Genomic DNA, 16235 nt, shown 5'->3' on the forward strand with positions numbered 1-16235 from the left:
ATTCAGTTATCATTATGGTTAACAGCAACCCCCTAAAGCAAAAGGCAGGAAATTAGCTTCAGTTTGCTCATCAGCTTCTGGTTGAAATCCTCCTGTGTGACACATTCAACTAGGATGCTACTAATGGACTAAGAGGTTTGGAAGTACGTACTGATGTATGTGGGTTTTCAAATTCAGCGGACAACACAGCGTATGCACTTTCTCTTGCACTCCTCAGATGAAGGTGCCACAATGCTTCTGAAGTGATGTGTCCTGCAGATATCAGTTGAGCCCTGGCTGGTGTGGCTCAATTGGTTGGAGTGTTGTCCCATGCACCAAAAAGTGGCAGATTCGATTCAGGTCAGGGCACATACCCAGGTTGTGGGTTTGATCCCGGTTGGGGTGCATGTCTGAGGCAGCCAATTGATAATTGATGTTTCTCTCTCTCTCTCTCTCTCTCTCTCTCTCTCTCTCTCTCTCTCTCTCTCTCTCTCTCTTTCTCAATCTCCCTCCTTCCCTTGTTCCTGAGTCACACTTATGTATGTCATGTTCTCTTAAACAGCAAGATCCAGAAGAATCCTTTCTAATAAAAGAGCAATATAGAAATTAACCATCACTCTGTGACAAAGATGGCAGCGCCCATAGTGGCCTGGGCGGGACGCTGAAGCCCAGCGTCCACGCCCTGTATGCATGGAGGGAGGGGAGGGGCCTCGGGGCCGGAGGCTGGGGTAAGGGACACTGGCGTCATTGTAGGCCAGGTTGAGGGACCCTCTCCCCTCCCGCCCCATGCATGAATTTTGTGCATCGGGCCTCTAACACATATAATAAAAGATAATCAATTGGCATGGTTATTTTCATCTTTCCTCAAGTTTCCCCTAGAGCTGCTGGAATGGATCAGAAACACCAAGTGCCTTTGAGTTCTCCTTGGAAAAGAATAAGGAAGTGGGGAGGCAAAGGTTTGAAAGAGGAAACCCGGAAAGTGGCTTGAGAAATGAAAAGGCAGATGCTGCAAAGAATGTGACTTATTAACCCAGTAACTTCCGTTTCCACCAGCGCGGCAGAGAGCTGGGCCAAGGTTCGCAGGTATCCATCTGGAGAAGCACTCGCCTTTGTTTTGTTGCTCTGACACTTCTCATGGAGCAAGAGTTCCTAATACATTTTTAGTGTAAATTTGTCAACATCACTCTTTAAAAATTTGTTTTTTATTTTTTAAAAATGTTTTTATTGATTTTTAGAGAGAGAGGAAGGAAGAGAGAGAGAAAAACATTGATGAGAGAGAAACATCAACATCAATTGGCTGCCTCCTGCAGGCCCCCTACTGGGGATCAAGCCGGAAACCTGGGCATGTGTCCTGACCAGGAATTGACCGTGACTTCAACGGTGACCTCCTGGTTCATAGGTCGATGCTCAACCATTGAGCCACACCAGCCAGACATCACTCTTTCTCAATAAAGAACAATGATAAATATTTCCTATAACTCTCCACAATTCCATTCAGCGCTTCACTTTTTCTACTTTCTAAAGGGTTTGTCAAAGCCTTTCTAAAAAGACAGGTGGCTTACACTATTACATTAGACTGTGGCTGTGGCAGAAACCTCTTCTTACCATAATTGCTTGGGGAGCTTCTTCGGCTGGTAAAAGCTGAAAGCCTGCCTCTAAGAGTTGGGCTTTGTCAGAGAAAAGACTACAAAGGCATGGATTTATGTTGTTAAAGATACTCTAAGCTGGGCTTATGTAGCTTTATTCCTTTGTCCTGAACTCCCAGCTCCTCAAAAAACCACCTGCAACTGTTGGTTACTAATTACTTACTGCTTCTGAATCTGAAGGGAAAAAAGAAAAGCAATGAATTCAACACAAACTTCACCTGCTACCACTAGGAGAGTCAGGGGAGACAAAGAAAAGGATCCTTTAAACATTTATTGTTTTTCATAAGAATTCCTTCTTAGAAGGAGATGTGTGCTTTGATAAATGACAATAACAAAGGAGCCTCTTTCTAGAGATCATCTTCAATTAACCTCTGAGCCCAGGAGACTTCATTTAACCAAAAAACTATAAAAGAAAAAAAGGTAAAACCTAAAGATATGCTGATGTGAGGTCTATTATTGCTTTCTATAGGATCATAACCATAAAATATTTGCTATTTATTTTTAAAATTTTTTTTGCCATTTATTTTTAAAAATAAAGTTTCTTTTATTATGAAAGTAAAATACTAGTATGTGCACTATAGAAAAATTGGAAAATAAAATATAAAGATAAAAAAACACCAAATTTAGTCCCCCCAGCCATGATCGGAGAATCAGGTGCCTTTTCCGCCCTGGCCAGTGATAGCAGGAAGTAGGGGTGGAGCCAGCGATGGGAGCTGGACACGGTCGAAGCTGGCAGTCCCAGGAGCTAGGGGTCCCTTGCCTGGGCCTAAAGCGAAGCCCACGATTGCGGGGCCGCTGCAGCTGCGGGTCCCCGCTGCCCGGGCCGGGAACCTAGGCCAGAGGCGTTAGGACTGGGCAGGGGCGGAGCCTGCAACCGCGGGGAGCTGGGGGTCCCCTGCCCAGGCCTGACATCTCTGCTGGAGGCCTCAGGCCTGGTCAAGGGGCCGATCCGGTGATTGGTGATCAGAGGGTGATGAGGGTCAACTCCTCTGGCCGAGGCATCAGGCCTGAGTAGGGGGCGGAGCCGGGGATTGGGGGGATATGATGGTCCCCTTGCCCAGGCCTGACACCTCTGTCAGAGGCGTCAGGCCTGGGCAAGGGGCCGATCCTGCGATTGGAGGGTGATGGGGTGCCGGGGTCCAACCCCAGCGGGTCCAGGGGTCCCCAAAGGTGTGGACGGAGTCGGCGAAGAAGGAATGGCACGGGAACAGTGTTCAGTTGATCAGCAGCCTAGCCAGGATCTCTAGCCCGGATCTCCAGAGAGGTTCTGCTTCGGATTTCCAGCGAGGTTCTGTAGCCATGTTCCCTCGCTAGGTTCTCCAGCCAGGTTCTGTCCAGGCTCTCCAGTCAGGTTCAGTGTCCAGGTTCCAGTCAGGTTCTCCTGCCAATCTCTGTAGTCAGGTTCAGTCCAGGATCCCTTGCCATGTTCTCCCGCTAGGCTCTGTCTCTAGGCTCCGAGGCCAGTCCCTCTCCAGGATCCTCTGGCATGCTCTCTCCAGCAAAGTTCTTCTGTCTCTAGGCTCCGTGTAGGTTCTGTCTTCTTGATTCTGTTCTAAGTTCTGAGTTCTGAATTCTGTCTCATGAGTTCTGTGTTCTGAGTTCTCTGTGTCTTTCTGTCTTGTTACATCTGTATTTATACCAGTTGACTCAATCCCATCAATCTCTATTACAAAGGTTAGGGCGTTTCTTATCTCCATTCCAGGGAGAAAAGATTATGTAGTTTAAGCATGATTGTTCGTAGTTAAAGGGATTAATTACCCGCCTGGCACTTAGTTGAGGGGTTTTATTCCCTCCCTAACTTCAGGGGAAAATCCCTACCTGGGGATTCAACCTTTCTCGGAGAGGTGACCTTGGTTAAAACACAGTGCCAAGAAGGTGAGCAAACATATTAAGAACCGTATGCCATATATGCCAGGTCCCTTAAAACAGCAAGGATGGACCGGCTCCCGGCAATGGGGGTCAACGCCTGAGGGCTCCCAGTATGTGAGAGGGGGCAGGCTGGGCTAAGGGACACCCCCCCCCCCAACACCCAGTGCACGAATTTCGTGCACCGGGCCCCTAGTAAACTATAATCCTATATAATAAAAGCCCAGCGACCATAACAGCGTAACGATAAGGACGACTGTTTGACCAGCCGCTATGAGGTGCATTGACCACCTCTCGGTCCCTCCCCTCAACCCTCAGGTTCCCATTGCTGGATGGTGAACCAGGAACCGGGATGGGTGGTGGTGGGGTGGGACTAGGGACTGGTGAGCAGGCAGAATGGCCAACTTCTTGGTGTCCCGTGCGCCCCCCCCCCCCCCCCCCGCCAACTCTGATCACTGCATGGCCAACGGGAACCACAGGGAACCAGGGTGGGTGGCGGCAGGGTGGGACTGGGGACTGTAGGTGGAAGGCGGACCTCTTGGTTCCTCCCCCTGGCCAACAGGCTCTGATTGATCACCAAATGGTGAATTGGGTGGGTGGTGGCGGTAGCGCAGGACTGGGGACTGGTGAGTGGCAGAAGATGGCCTGGATCGCAGGCTAGGCCTAAGTACCCTACCCGTGTTTGATTTTGTGCATGCGGGGCCTCTAGTATAATATAATAAAATATAATATGATATGATATGATATGATATGATATAATATAATATAATATCATATCATATCAGGTTTTCCACCTTTATTATTATAAAATTTTCTGAAAACTTTTTACACTCTAATAAACCATTGAAGTGGATGTTTCATAGCTTACTTAACCTTTCTTCTATTGGTAGACAAGTATTCACCACCAACAAGGGTTGTTTAAATCATTCACCATCATAAATAATGCTGTGGTGAACATCTTTGTCCGTAATTTTTTTCTTTGTTTCACATTATTTCTGCAGAACAGATTTATAGAAGGATATTACAAGTTAAAAAATAATGAACATTTAAAAAGTTATTTGAGATTTCAGCACATGGCTTGGGTAGTATTTTAGGGCTTAAATGGAAGTAGAGTGGGAGTTTTGCTGTTGTTGTTAATCCTCACCCAGGAATATTTTTTCCATTGATTTTTACATTGATTAGTTGCCTTTTGCATGAGCCCTGACTGGGGCCTGTGATCAAATCTGCAACCCAGGTATGTGCCCTTGACTGGGTTTTGAACCGATGACCCTTCAGTGCTTGGGCGGATGCTCGAGGTTATCAGTATTTTTTCTGGCTTTTCATAGTGCTTTAATAATTTTGGGGGTAAAAATGATTCATTTTAAGGGAAAGCTAGACAAAAATAAAGAAAAAATGTTGATGCAAATCCTTTATAGATTTTTCCATGTGTTAATATCCACTCCAGATATGTGATCAGAAGCTCGTGAAGTCCTCTTATTCAGAGATTCACAAATTAAATAGAGATTTGAGACCAGGTCAGGACTGAGGATACTATTAATATTACTTCCATATTAAAGATAAGAGAGAGATGAAAGGCAGGGACGTAACCTCTATGGGGCTTTGGTTAGAAGAAATGGGGATAAAATGGCATTAACAGCTTGAGAATAAAATGGAAGCCTTTTCTTTCTTTCTTTCTTTCTTTCTTTCTTTCTTTCTTTCTTTCTTTCTTTTTTTTTTTTTTTTGCAGAAGTTAACATTCGCCCATCTCCTGGATTCTTATTATCACTTATTTCCAGAAGTTCTTTCCCCAAATAAGAAATTGTTGAAACTTTGTTCCTCAAGATGGTGTGGGGGAGACAGGCAACCATCCCACTCTCTCCAAAAGGAAGTGGTTTATTTTCAGATGCATAAGAAAAAGTGAGTACTTTCTGCTTCTGTGTAGATGTTGGAGTCATCCAAGAAACTTTTAGTATTCATTGGAGCAGAAAATTTCCCAAGGAAATCCTCCATTTTCACCTATCAATCAACTATCAACAAATATCCATGGGACAAATCTTAAGTGTGAGAACTGTAGGTTTGTGTTTCAAAGGCTAATTGCTGAACCACTGCAAAGCTTAAATTAAGTGGTATTTAAACTCTTCAACCCTGTTGCAAGGTACTGCATAGAGACCTTATATAATGTAGTGCAGACTTCAAGACTGCTATAGACCAAAGTTGAGAGCGTTCATGCTCTTGATTTAAGCAATTTAGAAAGTATGACAGGATTTTGGAGTGTGGGTTTCTTTTTCTTTTTTTTTCTGATGGACAGCTATTCATTCATGTTCCAGGTAACTAATTTTTAAATAAAAAGAAAGTTACTACAATTTGTGTCAGTTTTAGCTGGGTTTACATCAATCTTCTTTTTATTTAATGAAATACAATAAATGTGCTGTCAATAAATTAGAGAAGATATTGCTCTAGCTGCCATCTGAATTTAACAAACAAAAAATTCCATAAGCTATATAAACAGAGCATAACTGGTATCTGGATTATTTTCTAAGAGAAGTTGTGCTCTATTAAAGTTCAAATGTGACTTGATATGTCACTAAAGTCATCCTACATTATTTAAAGGACAATGGATACTATTGTCTTTGAGAATTCTTTACCTTCACCTTTTTCTAAGTGAAGATTGTTGTTTTTGTTTTGAGTAGTTGAATATGATTAAAGAGTATATAATTTAGCTCGTAGGTTGTAGAATGGTTGTAGAATGGTGATAAAGAATACTTGGGTAGAACTGGGAAGGAAGGTAATGGGTTCTGACAGTGCTAAGCGACACTGTGTACAGGAAGCAGTAGCTAAATGTAACTTTGGGTGGTTTCCCATTGGTGAAAGTTGTGTTGTGTTAGGTGGGCATCTGTATGTGTGTCAATACTTGTCTTTTTTTTTGGTTTGACAGGCAGAAGATGTCATATAATAGAGACGAAACAGTGCCTGCCCACCACATTCTCTTCCAAGGACACCACTCTTCTCAAACTCCCCATTCAGGGAGTTATGGCTGCTGCTATCACTGGAGGCCCAGGGAACAGGAGAGAGAGTGGTGATGAAAATGTAGTCATAGAGATAATGGGTGAAAATGTCCCAAACTTGGGAAAAAACATGGGTAAATGCAATAGACATTTCTTCTCTAAAATTTTCTAAATTATGTTTGACATTTGAAGCAAAGAGTATAACATTGTAAGATAGCCTCCTCAATGTGTGTGGAGAAAATATTTAAGATAATCCTATATAATAAAAGGGTAATATGCAAAATGACCATAATGGCAGAACGACCAGTAATGACCGGTCACTATGACACGCACTGACCACGAGGGGGCAGACACTCAATGCAGGAGCTGCCCCCTGGTCATCAGTGTGCTCCCACAGGGGGAGCTCCGCTCAGTCACAAGCCGGGCTGAGGGCTGCAAGTGCAGCAGCGGTGGCGGGAGCCTCTTTCACCACCACGGCAGTGCTAAGGATGTCTGACTGCTGCTTAGGCCCGCTCCTGTGGGCAATGGGCCTAAGCCACAGTCAGACATCCCCCGAGGGCTCCCAGGCTGCCAGATGTCTGACTGCCAGCTTAAACCCAATCCCCTAGGGAGCAGGCTTAAGCCAGCAGGCAGACATCCCTCTCGCAGTCCGGGACCCCTCGCTCCTTACTGCCTGCCTGGTCATTGCTCCTTAGCGCTGTCTTGGAGGCGGGAGAGGCTCCCACCACCGTCACTGCCACTGCACTCACCAGCCATGAGCCTGGCTTCTGGCTGAGCAGCGCTCCCCTTGTGGAGCACATTGACCACCAGAGGGCAGCTCCTGCATTGAATATCTGCCCTCTGGTGGTCAGTGCACATCATAGCGACTGGTCATTCTGGTCCTTCAGCCATAAGGGTCAATTAGGCTTTTATTATATAGATAAAAATTTAAAAGATGATGGAAAGAAGTTCCTTGAAAATGACAAAAGGAAACAATGTCTCATTATGATTTTCTGGCCAATGTCAACATTTTGGAAGACAGAAAGGCTTTTCAGAAGCTAAGTAGAGGATGGTGTGGACTGGTTTTCTTAAATTTAAAGCTTGAATTGTGAGAGAAAATATATAATGAAATAAGAATATCAGATGGGAAAGAAATTCAAGGTTGGGCTTAAAAGAGACTGGATGGCAATCTTACCCAGAAATTCAGGATGAGTTGTCTTGGTCAGAAATATACTTTTAAGGTATGAAACTGGTTAAGCAAAATTATTTAAAAAAATATTTTTATTGATTTCAGAGAAGAAGGGAGAGGGAGAGAGAGAGATAGAAACATCAGTGATGAGAGAGAATCATTGATTGGCTGTCTCCTGCACGCCCCCTACTGGGGATCGAGCCCACAACCCGGGCATATGCCCTTGACTGGAATCTAACCTGGGACCCTTCAGTCTGCAGGCCGATGCTCTATCCACTGAGCCAAACCGGCTAGGGCAGCAAAGTTAATTTTAATAACATTATGTATCCCTTTGAAACCATAAAATCATAACAAATTTTAGGGATTAAAAACTGATTAAGTTTTGACAGTTTGTCATATTTTTAGAAATAATTTAAACTGGTAATTTTTCTTTCTTTTTTTACCCTTTTCTACCAATTATCTTGTATGTTGGTGGAATTAGCTTGTCAATCGGACACCAACAGATGGCAAAGAAAGCTTTCAGAGTGTCAATGGTTACATGATCATTGATTCATCATTACAATAAATGGAAGACTGTTTCTTATTTGCCAGTGTGGTAAAATCATGGTACTACCCATTTTGGTCTTCTCTGTTTTTAAGTAAGAACACTTGGCAGCAATAAAGGGTTGCCCTGGACACTTTACAGAAAGTCAACGGCAAGAGGAATATATTGAGAGAAATACAAAGCCTAGGGTCTTGGATTTCCCTCCTGGAGCGGTGTAACACTATTACTCTAAAGCAGCGGTTCTCAACCTGTGCATTGAGACCCATTTGGGGGTCAAACAACCCTTTCACAGGGGTCGCCTAAGACCATCAGAAAACACATATTGACTATATAATTACATATTGTTTTTGTGATTAATCACTATGCTTTAATTATGTTCAATTTGTAACAATGAAAATACATCCTGCACATCAGATATTTACATTACGATTCATAACAGTAGCAAAATTACAGTTATGAAGTAGCAACGAAAATAATTTTATGGTTGGGGGTCACCACAACATGAGGAACTGTATTAAAGGGTCACGGCATTAGGAAGGTTGAGAACCACTGCCCTAAAGTGTAGGCTTGTCCAACTGCCAGCATTAATTCCATGTATCGTTTTTAATTACTATTACTTTGCTATATTTGTTAAAGTTCCATATGAATTGGATCAGACAACTCTGGCCTATGAAGGCTTTTAAATGTGGCAGTTTCTTTAATAATAAAACAATGCCCATTCGAGGTATCATAAAGGTAAAAAATTGAATTTTTAGGTTCTATATTGTCATGCCATTATTTTTTAAGAAATTTCCCATATAGTAAATATTCACATTAAAGGAGTCTGATTTGTGTTTTCTCATTGACTTTTGTAACTGGGTTATGAATGATCACATCTTTGCTTTACAACTCAACCAAGAGATCAGTCAGATCAGGGTTACATTATTGTATTTTTTTACTTAGTCTAAGGCAGAGACCTCTGATCATTTTATCAGCCACAAAACAGAATTTACCACCTGCTTAGTTTATAAGAGAGTTGGAAAAAATTCTTTTCCCCCCCATTCATTGCTGTCTAACAATACTACAGCTAGATCAAAGGATTAGACATTTGATCTCTAAATCCAATATAATGCCAAATGAAAAAGTGTAATATGAAACTTTAAGCCCAAAGCGTATTTTCTTTTTATATGCTTTTTATTCATGCATTTTCTCTATATTTTACATCTTTAACTTCACTTTAAGCAGATACTCCACAGTTAGACAAACCAATATGAAAAGCCATGTCAATAATATGTGAACAGAATGGTTTCTTTTAAAAAGAGGTATTTTCAGAAATTTTGATGGAAAACCCAGGTTTTAGACATGGCAGGAGTTAAAGGAATATTTGTGGGAAGAAAGTATCAAAGAAAAGAGTCCTCTCATGTAGCAGACAGGTTTTGTATTAGATTATTTCCAGGCATACCATACTTCACTAAGCATTTACTGACAGGCAATGAGAATTTAAAAGCCTGCTCTGTCCACTACTAGCTGTAGTACTTTGGTCAAGTTGTATAATAAACTCTCCAAGCTGTAATTATTTTTTTCCCCTGTACTTCATCCCTAGTCAGGAGCTACATAGGTCACGTCATAGAATATTCCTTAGGATTACCTGAGAGAATCTATGCAGCCCGTTCATAATGCTTTTTAAGTAGGAAGTGACCACAGGTTTAGCTATTGTCAGTATCCTATCTAATAATAGAGAAGCATGGTAATTAACCGTAACTTCGCTACCCTTCCCATTGGCTAATCAGGGAGATATGCAAATTAACTGTCAACCAAGATGGTGGCCGGCAGCCAGGCAGCTGAAGTGAACAGGAGGCTTGCTTGCTCCAGTGATGGAGGAAGCCAAGGTTCCCCGCCTGCTGCTGCCGGCCTCTGAGCTGTACTCTAAGAAACAATGTTGCAATTATAGAAGCTAAACAAACCCCAGAAACCTGCTTTCAGCCAGCCGGGCCTCAGAGCTGGAGTTGCAACAGTGTTTCAATTATAGAAGCCAAACAAACCCAGATCCCTGCTTTCAGCAACTGAGGCCTCAGAGCTGGAGCCGAGCCTCAGAGCTAAAGCCGGCTCTCAGTTTCAGTGACAGCCATAGAAGGTAAATAAATCCCAGAATAAAAAAGAAAAAGAAAAAAAGGAGAGGTTGGGAGCTTCAGTCACCTGCCAGCCTGAAAACGGCTCTCAGCCCCTCACCCAGACTGGCCAGGCACCCCAGTGGGGGCCCCCACCCTGAAGGGTGTGTGACCAGCTGCAAACAGCCATCATCCCCTCATCCAGGCTGGCCAGGCACCCAAGTGGGACCCCCAGCCTGATCTGGGACACCCTTCAGGGCAAACCAGCCAGCCCCCACCCATGCACCAGGCTTCTATCCTATATAGTAAAAGGGTAATATGCAAACTGACCCTAACAGCAGAAAGACTGGGAATGACTGGTCACTATAACACACACTGACCACCAGGGGGCAGACACTCAATGCAGGAGCTGCCCTCTGGTGGTCAGGGCGCTCTCACATGGGAGGAGCTCTGCTCAGCCACAAGCCAGGCTGATGGCTGCCAGTACAGTGGTGGTGGTGGGAGCCTCTCCTGCCTCCTCAGCAGTGCTAAGGATGTCCGACTGCAGTTTAGGCCTGCTCCCCGCTGGCAAGTGGACATCCCCCAAGGGCTGCCAGGCTGCCAGAGGGATGTCTGATTGCCCTCTTAGGCCCAATCCCCCGGGGAGCGGGCCTACGCCAGCAGGTGGTCATCCCCTGAGGGGTCCCAGACTGTGAGAGGGCATAGGCTGGGCTGAGGGACCTTCCCTTCCCCCCCCCCCCCGAGTGCACAAATTTTTGTGCACCGGGCCTCTAGTTAATAAATAAGCTTGGCTGAGAAATTTAAAATCAAAGACAGGGTAGAGGCATTGTAGTTTATAACTTACATAGTGCTTCCCTTATTAATGATCTCATTAGAATATCACAACAACCCTAAAGAATAGCTGTGTATTCCAAACAAGGTAGTTTTAATCCAATACCCTGAAGTGAAGGTTTGGGTATATTGCCGGCACCAAGTCTTACTTTTAACTAAAATATTTGGACGACTGAGTAAGGGTGTCTGTTTTCCCATAGTTATGTGGGTAATTGCCCATTTTTGCATTTTACTTTTCTCCAGTAGCTTTAACCCTAAACTAATAGTCTCAGTTGCAATGGTTTATATAAAAACTTGTTCAATCTATTAGATGGAAAAATATCTGGTTGCTTGAAGTAGATTATATAGGCCTAGAGGAAGTAAGATTCTATCATATTTATACAAGTCCAAAAGTCAATAAATCAAAGGAAACATAATTACAAGTCACTCTAACTCAGTTCCCAATTTGCTGTGGTTTGCTGGGACCAATCTGTCCACCCTCACTCACGTTGCTAAGGGATCCTTAGGGCCTCTTAGAACTCAGCCCATCGCCATGACTTTCCCAAATGATACCAGACACTTTTTGGTGGACTTTGGTGTATGGTTTCATTTTGCTAATATGAAGAATGAACAAGGCTGGAAGAGAAAAACTTAATAGTATATTTTGTTGAAAATATGAACAATTAAAATGGATTGACACGAAAATCAAAGACTCAGAATGTGGGTTGTTGTGGGGGGAAGTTATAACTAATAACTGCAATTTGCCAAACTGAGGACTTTTTTTCAGGCAAGGGGAAGTTTAGGAAAAAGGGACTGTGTTGTGAGTATCCAAGAATAAGGAGTAAAGGAAGAGAAACAGAAGGAAAATTTATATCATGTCGTAAAAACATGGATGTAAATTTGACCTGTGTACATGGGGGAAATGGTTAAAATTAAAGCAAAGTGATTTCCTGATTTCCACAGAGGAGTGCATTCTTTCAAAAGTTAGTACATCCCGTCATCCTGTGAGAAAGTAGATTTTCTGTTTTCTACATGAAATTGTATTTTATTCAATGTAAGAAGAAAACTAGTAGAAGAAAATTAGTATAATAATATTGTGGTTATGTGAGAGAGAAAGGGAAAATGAGAGAGAGAGAGTAGAAGATGAGAGCGGAGGAGAGGAGACAGAGAAAAGAGGGGGAAGGGGAGAGAGAGAAAGAGAGAGAGAGAGAGAGAGAGAGAGAGAGAGAGAGAGAGAGAGAGAGAAAGAAGAAGAAGAAGAAGAAGAAGAAGAAGAAGAAGAAGAAGAAGAAGAAGAAGAAGAAGAAGAAGAAGGAGAAGGAGAAGGAGGAGGAGGAGGAGGAGGAGGAGGAGGAGGAGGAGGAGGAGGAGGAGAAGGAGGAGGAGAGGGAGAGGGAGAGGGAGAGGGAGAGGGAGAGGGAGAGGGAGAAGGAGAAGGAGAGAGAAGAGAAAGATAGGTAGAGAGGCACGTAGAAGTAATGGGAGGGTAGAATGAAGGATACATAATCTTATATCATAAAACAATGGCTTAAAAAAGAACAAATCTATGGGATAGAGAAACTGAAAGGTGATATTAAAATTCGTAAGGTTGTACTTCTAAATATCTGAGGTGCATACTTAGAACCTATTGTAATGGTTTATAACTCCTTTAATGGGTAATTTTTCCATGACTGTAAAGATAATACATCTTAATGTTCAGTTTGATGTAAAGGTGAAGCCCTGTACAAAAATCTGATATTTTATACTTGTCCACTCCAAAGGCAAGTCACATCTTCCTGCCCTACCTGCCTGCAGCTGCAGCCACGCCTGCCACCTTCCCACCCGGAGAGCTGCAGGCTGTGGCCCATGGCGTAGGATGAGACACACAGAGCCCGAGAAGAGCAGATGCAATAACCTCCACAGCGTTTTGCTTACTTCTCCCTACTTTGGGGTGTTCTCCCACAGAGGACCCCTCCAATACTTCAATTGTTGGATTCTAAATATAACAATCCGATTTGGATTCTAAATATAACAACAGAGTGAGGAGTGGACCACCTCTCATCTCCTTGGTCAGGCTTGTCAGATCCAGCAAATACTACACAGTTTTGTAGTAGAAGTATGTTCCCTGCAATATTTGGGGTATACACACACAAAAAAGTTATTCACTATTTATCTGAAACTTAAATTTAACTGGCAACCTGGGTTTTATCTGGTAACCCTGTTGTTGAACTCCGGGAACCTCCAGAGTAGCTGGAAGGGTCCTAGAAAGGTCAGGTGTTTGGTGTGAAGACCATGAGACAAGAACTGTTGCAGGAAGTATAAGTAAGTTGTCTCTCAAAGAAATCCTCTGAGTGGTGAGCAAAACATAAGCCATCTGGAGTCCCCTGCCACTTTATCGATAACACCCCCTGAGGCAGAAGGAGTGAGCCAGTGGCCCTTTTCCTTCCCTTCGTTCTTCTGAGCAAGCATCTGCATTTTGTGTATTGAAGCCGTGGTTTCAGTACAGAAGAGCAGCTGGCAGGCGATGAGAGTGTTAGGGTGAGGAATGGAGCAGACACTGGAAAAGGGTCATGTGTGGGGTGGGAATGATGAAAAGGAGAAAACACCCAAAGACAGTGATGTGCTACAGGCACAGGGCAGACCTTTAAACTGCACTTACTGCACAAATGTAAACACACACATAAATATGCCCATGATAATTAAACAAATAGCTTTCCATTGCATAAATCAGCCTTATTTAATTTATAAACCTCATCTGTGGTTGTTCTTACAGAATTTCTGAGTGAACAAGAACGCACATCCACTCTCTGCTTGGAGATGGCCGTGGGGGAAGAGCGGCTGAGCTCCCCGAGGGGCCAGTGCCATGTCTGGGGGCACCTCTTTGCATTGGTCAGGAAGGAACTCCTGTTGTTTAGCCTCTAATATTTTTTTCTCCCCCAAATTCCTACTTCAACCTCATATTTCTAGTTAGTAGGATTTTAACTCAGGTTTGAGGACTTATTCTCAATTACAAACATTTGATGCACGTAGAACAGAAATGGGATAATACAATATTATGGCATAAGCTCTTCTAATTTAGTCATCATTATTTATGTTGATGCTAGGATTGATGATCTCGTAGAGCTACTCTGTACTGGAGTGAGGCTAAATTTAATCATAAAGTTAAGACTTGTTAAGATGGAGGGGATTTTCTTCTTGGACACAAGTGTCATAAATATAAAAACACACACGCATTGTTGTACATAACTCATGGTTGCATTCTTGTCCGGGTCTCAGTGTCATGGGAACCAGTTAAGCTCTTCTGTGCCTGTCTGCCTAAAATCTACTGATAAAAATACAGTTTACAGGCATAACCCTAACTTCAATTTAGAGGGGAAAGGAGGTGCTCTATACATATGACAGTCAGAGGTTTTAAAATAATGAAATAAATCTGCCTTCTGTTACAATGAAAGGGAACTCGTAAAATGTGCAATCAATATGACTGGATCATTCATTTCAGGCCTTTGGGGATAGGCATTTTGTGGGGATCTTGCAATTAAAAGAGCATGCCACCTCTGTGATGCTCAACAACCATGGTGTGTGGTTTGTTTCAGGGTCACACCCCTTGAAGTCAGAGCTGGTTATGGAGAGTAGCGTTGTTGGGGATGACTTTGCTGGCGCCTAGGATGCTGTGTGGGGATCTTGTGAAGACCTGTCCCCTGTGCTGTCCCTCCTGGTGCCCTAGTTGCATATTTTTTCTCTGTTGAAAGCAGAGATGGTGATGGAGAAAGAAGGTTGGGTGTGAATGTGGCCAGAGGCTTTGCAGGGCGTGGGAGCTATTTTGTTATGGTGACTGTGTGGTAACCACAAGGACACAGTGTGTTGTCTACCGGGCGCCAGGCCAGCCTGGGCCCCGGGGACAGCCGCTCTGCTCACTCACCCGTGCTGCTCTGAATGGTCCTCACGGTGGTGGTGGTGCGCGGCGGGGAGGAGGACCTCAGGGACACGCACTCGTCGTCCTGGGAGCAGCCCTTCTCGATGGCCCGCACGTAGCTGTGGCTCCGCATGCGGAAGCAGCCGGGCACGGGCAGGTCCAGGGCCTCCACCGCCTGGGACTCCAGCTCGCTGAACACCGACTCGCACACGGACTCGAACTGCCCGTTCACTTCCATCTCGCTCACCTGCGGGCACAGACAGGGCGCTGTCACTCCGCGCCTCCTCCCGCCCAGTGGGCAAGTGATCTCTCCCTTCCAGCACCTCCAAACCGCAGCTCCCCAGCAGAAAGCAGCGCCCGATGGCTAAAACTCCAATGTATTGGATTTCCTCTACATTACAGGGGCTGCTTCTCCTTACTGATAAACGCAAACCCAGGGAACAGTCTCACCGGTCCATGTCAGAGGTCATGTATTTCAACAGAAGCACTTCCAGCACAAACATGTTAGAAACTAGTATCTATTGTGCTTTTGGAAGTGATTAGTTCATCAAATAATTTCAGTGTAGACTGAAGCTTAATTTAGTGTAAAGTATAAAAACAGGCCTTATATTTTCTAACAAGGTACTCATATTCTGCCCCCAAATAGAACAAAGCTGATATGTCAAAATTTGGAAAAGCACTATCAAGATTTTCAAACTATCTACGTACTGTCTAAAGGTTATGCTCTCCTTTTTAAAGAACTGATAGCCATGGTCCACTATTTATAAATGCGTTGTAAACATTTTCCAAATGAGGCCTTCTCTTTTTTGAGGAATCAGCTTTTATTTGTTTATATGCCTCTGTGTATAACTTACATTGGGCTTGAGCACCCTCTAAAAAATAAATACGGAAATAAATAAGCCAGACCCAGTGCTCCAGTTCCCACTTTGCAGAGATGTGGGAGCATTCTTCAATTTTCTGGTTCCTTTCAAAACTTCATGTCTAATTTCCTAACATCAAATTCATGAGTAATTGAGAATTTAACAGGTTAAACTGCAACTAAGCTTAGAATACATAGTGAAAACTATTACAATATTTGACTCTTCCCTCATTTTATGTTATCTGAAGACGCCCTCCAATAATGCCTAATTCTTGAAACTTCAGATAAAAGTGACCAATTTCCTTAAAACATACTAAGTGGAAAAGACATGGATTTCTTAAAAATTCTTTAGAGTTTAAAATAGTATTTTAGCATACTTCATCTAATTTTATATAACCCC

At 43.4% G+C, this 16235-nt stretch overlaps 1 protein-coding gene across 5 annotated transcripts in view; it reads right to left on the reverse strand.

The window, feature by feature from the left end:
• Positions 1 to 16235, reverse strand: part of DLGAP1 (DLG associated protein 1) — a 629180-nt gene that overhangs the window by 112955 nt on the left and 499990 nt on the right. For all 5 annotated transcript variants that reach the window (XM_059706573.1, XM_059706574.1, XM_059706572.1 and 2 more), the window contains one exon: positions 14983 to 15223. In XM_059706573.1, the coding sequence (XP_059562556.1) occupies positions 14983 to 15223 (241 nt within the window). The remainder of the gene's footprint in view (positions 1 to 14982; positions 15224 to 16235) is intronic.

Source organism: Myotis daubentonii, chromosome 8 (assembly GCF_963259705.1).
Source record: "Myotis daubentonii chromosome 8, mMyoDau2.1, whole genome shotgun sequence".
NCBI classification, from domain to species: Eukaryota; Metazoa; Chordata; class Mammalia; order Chiroptera; family Vespertilionidae; genus Myotis; species Myotis daubentonii.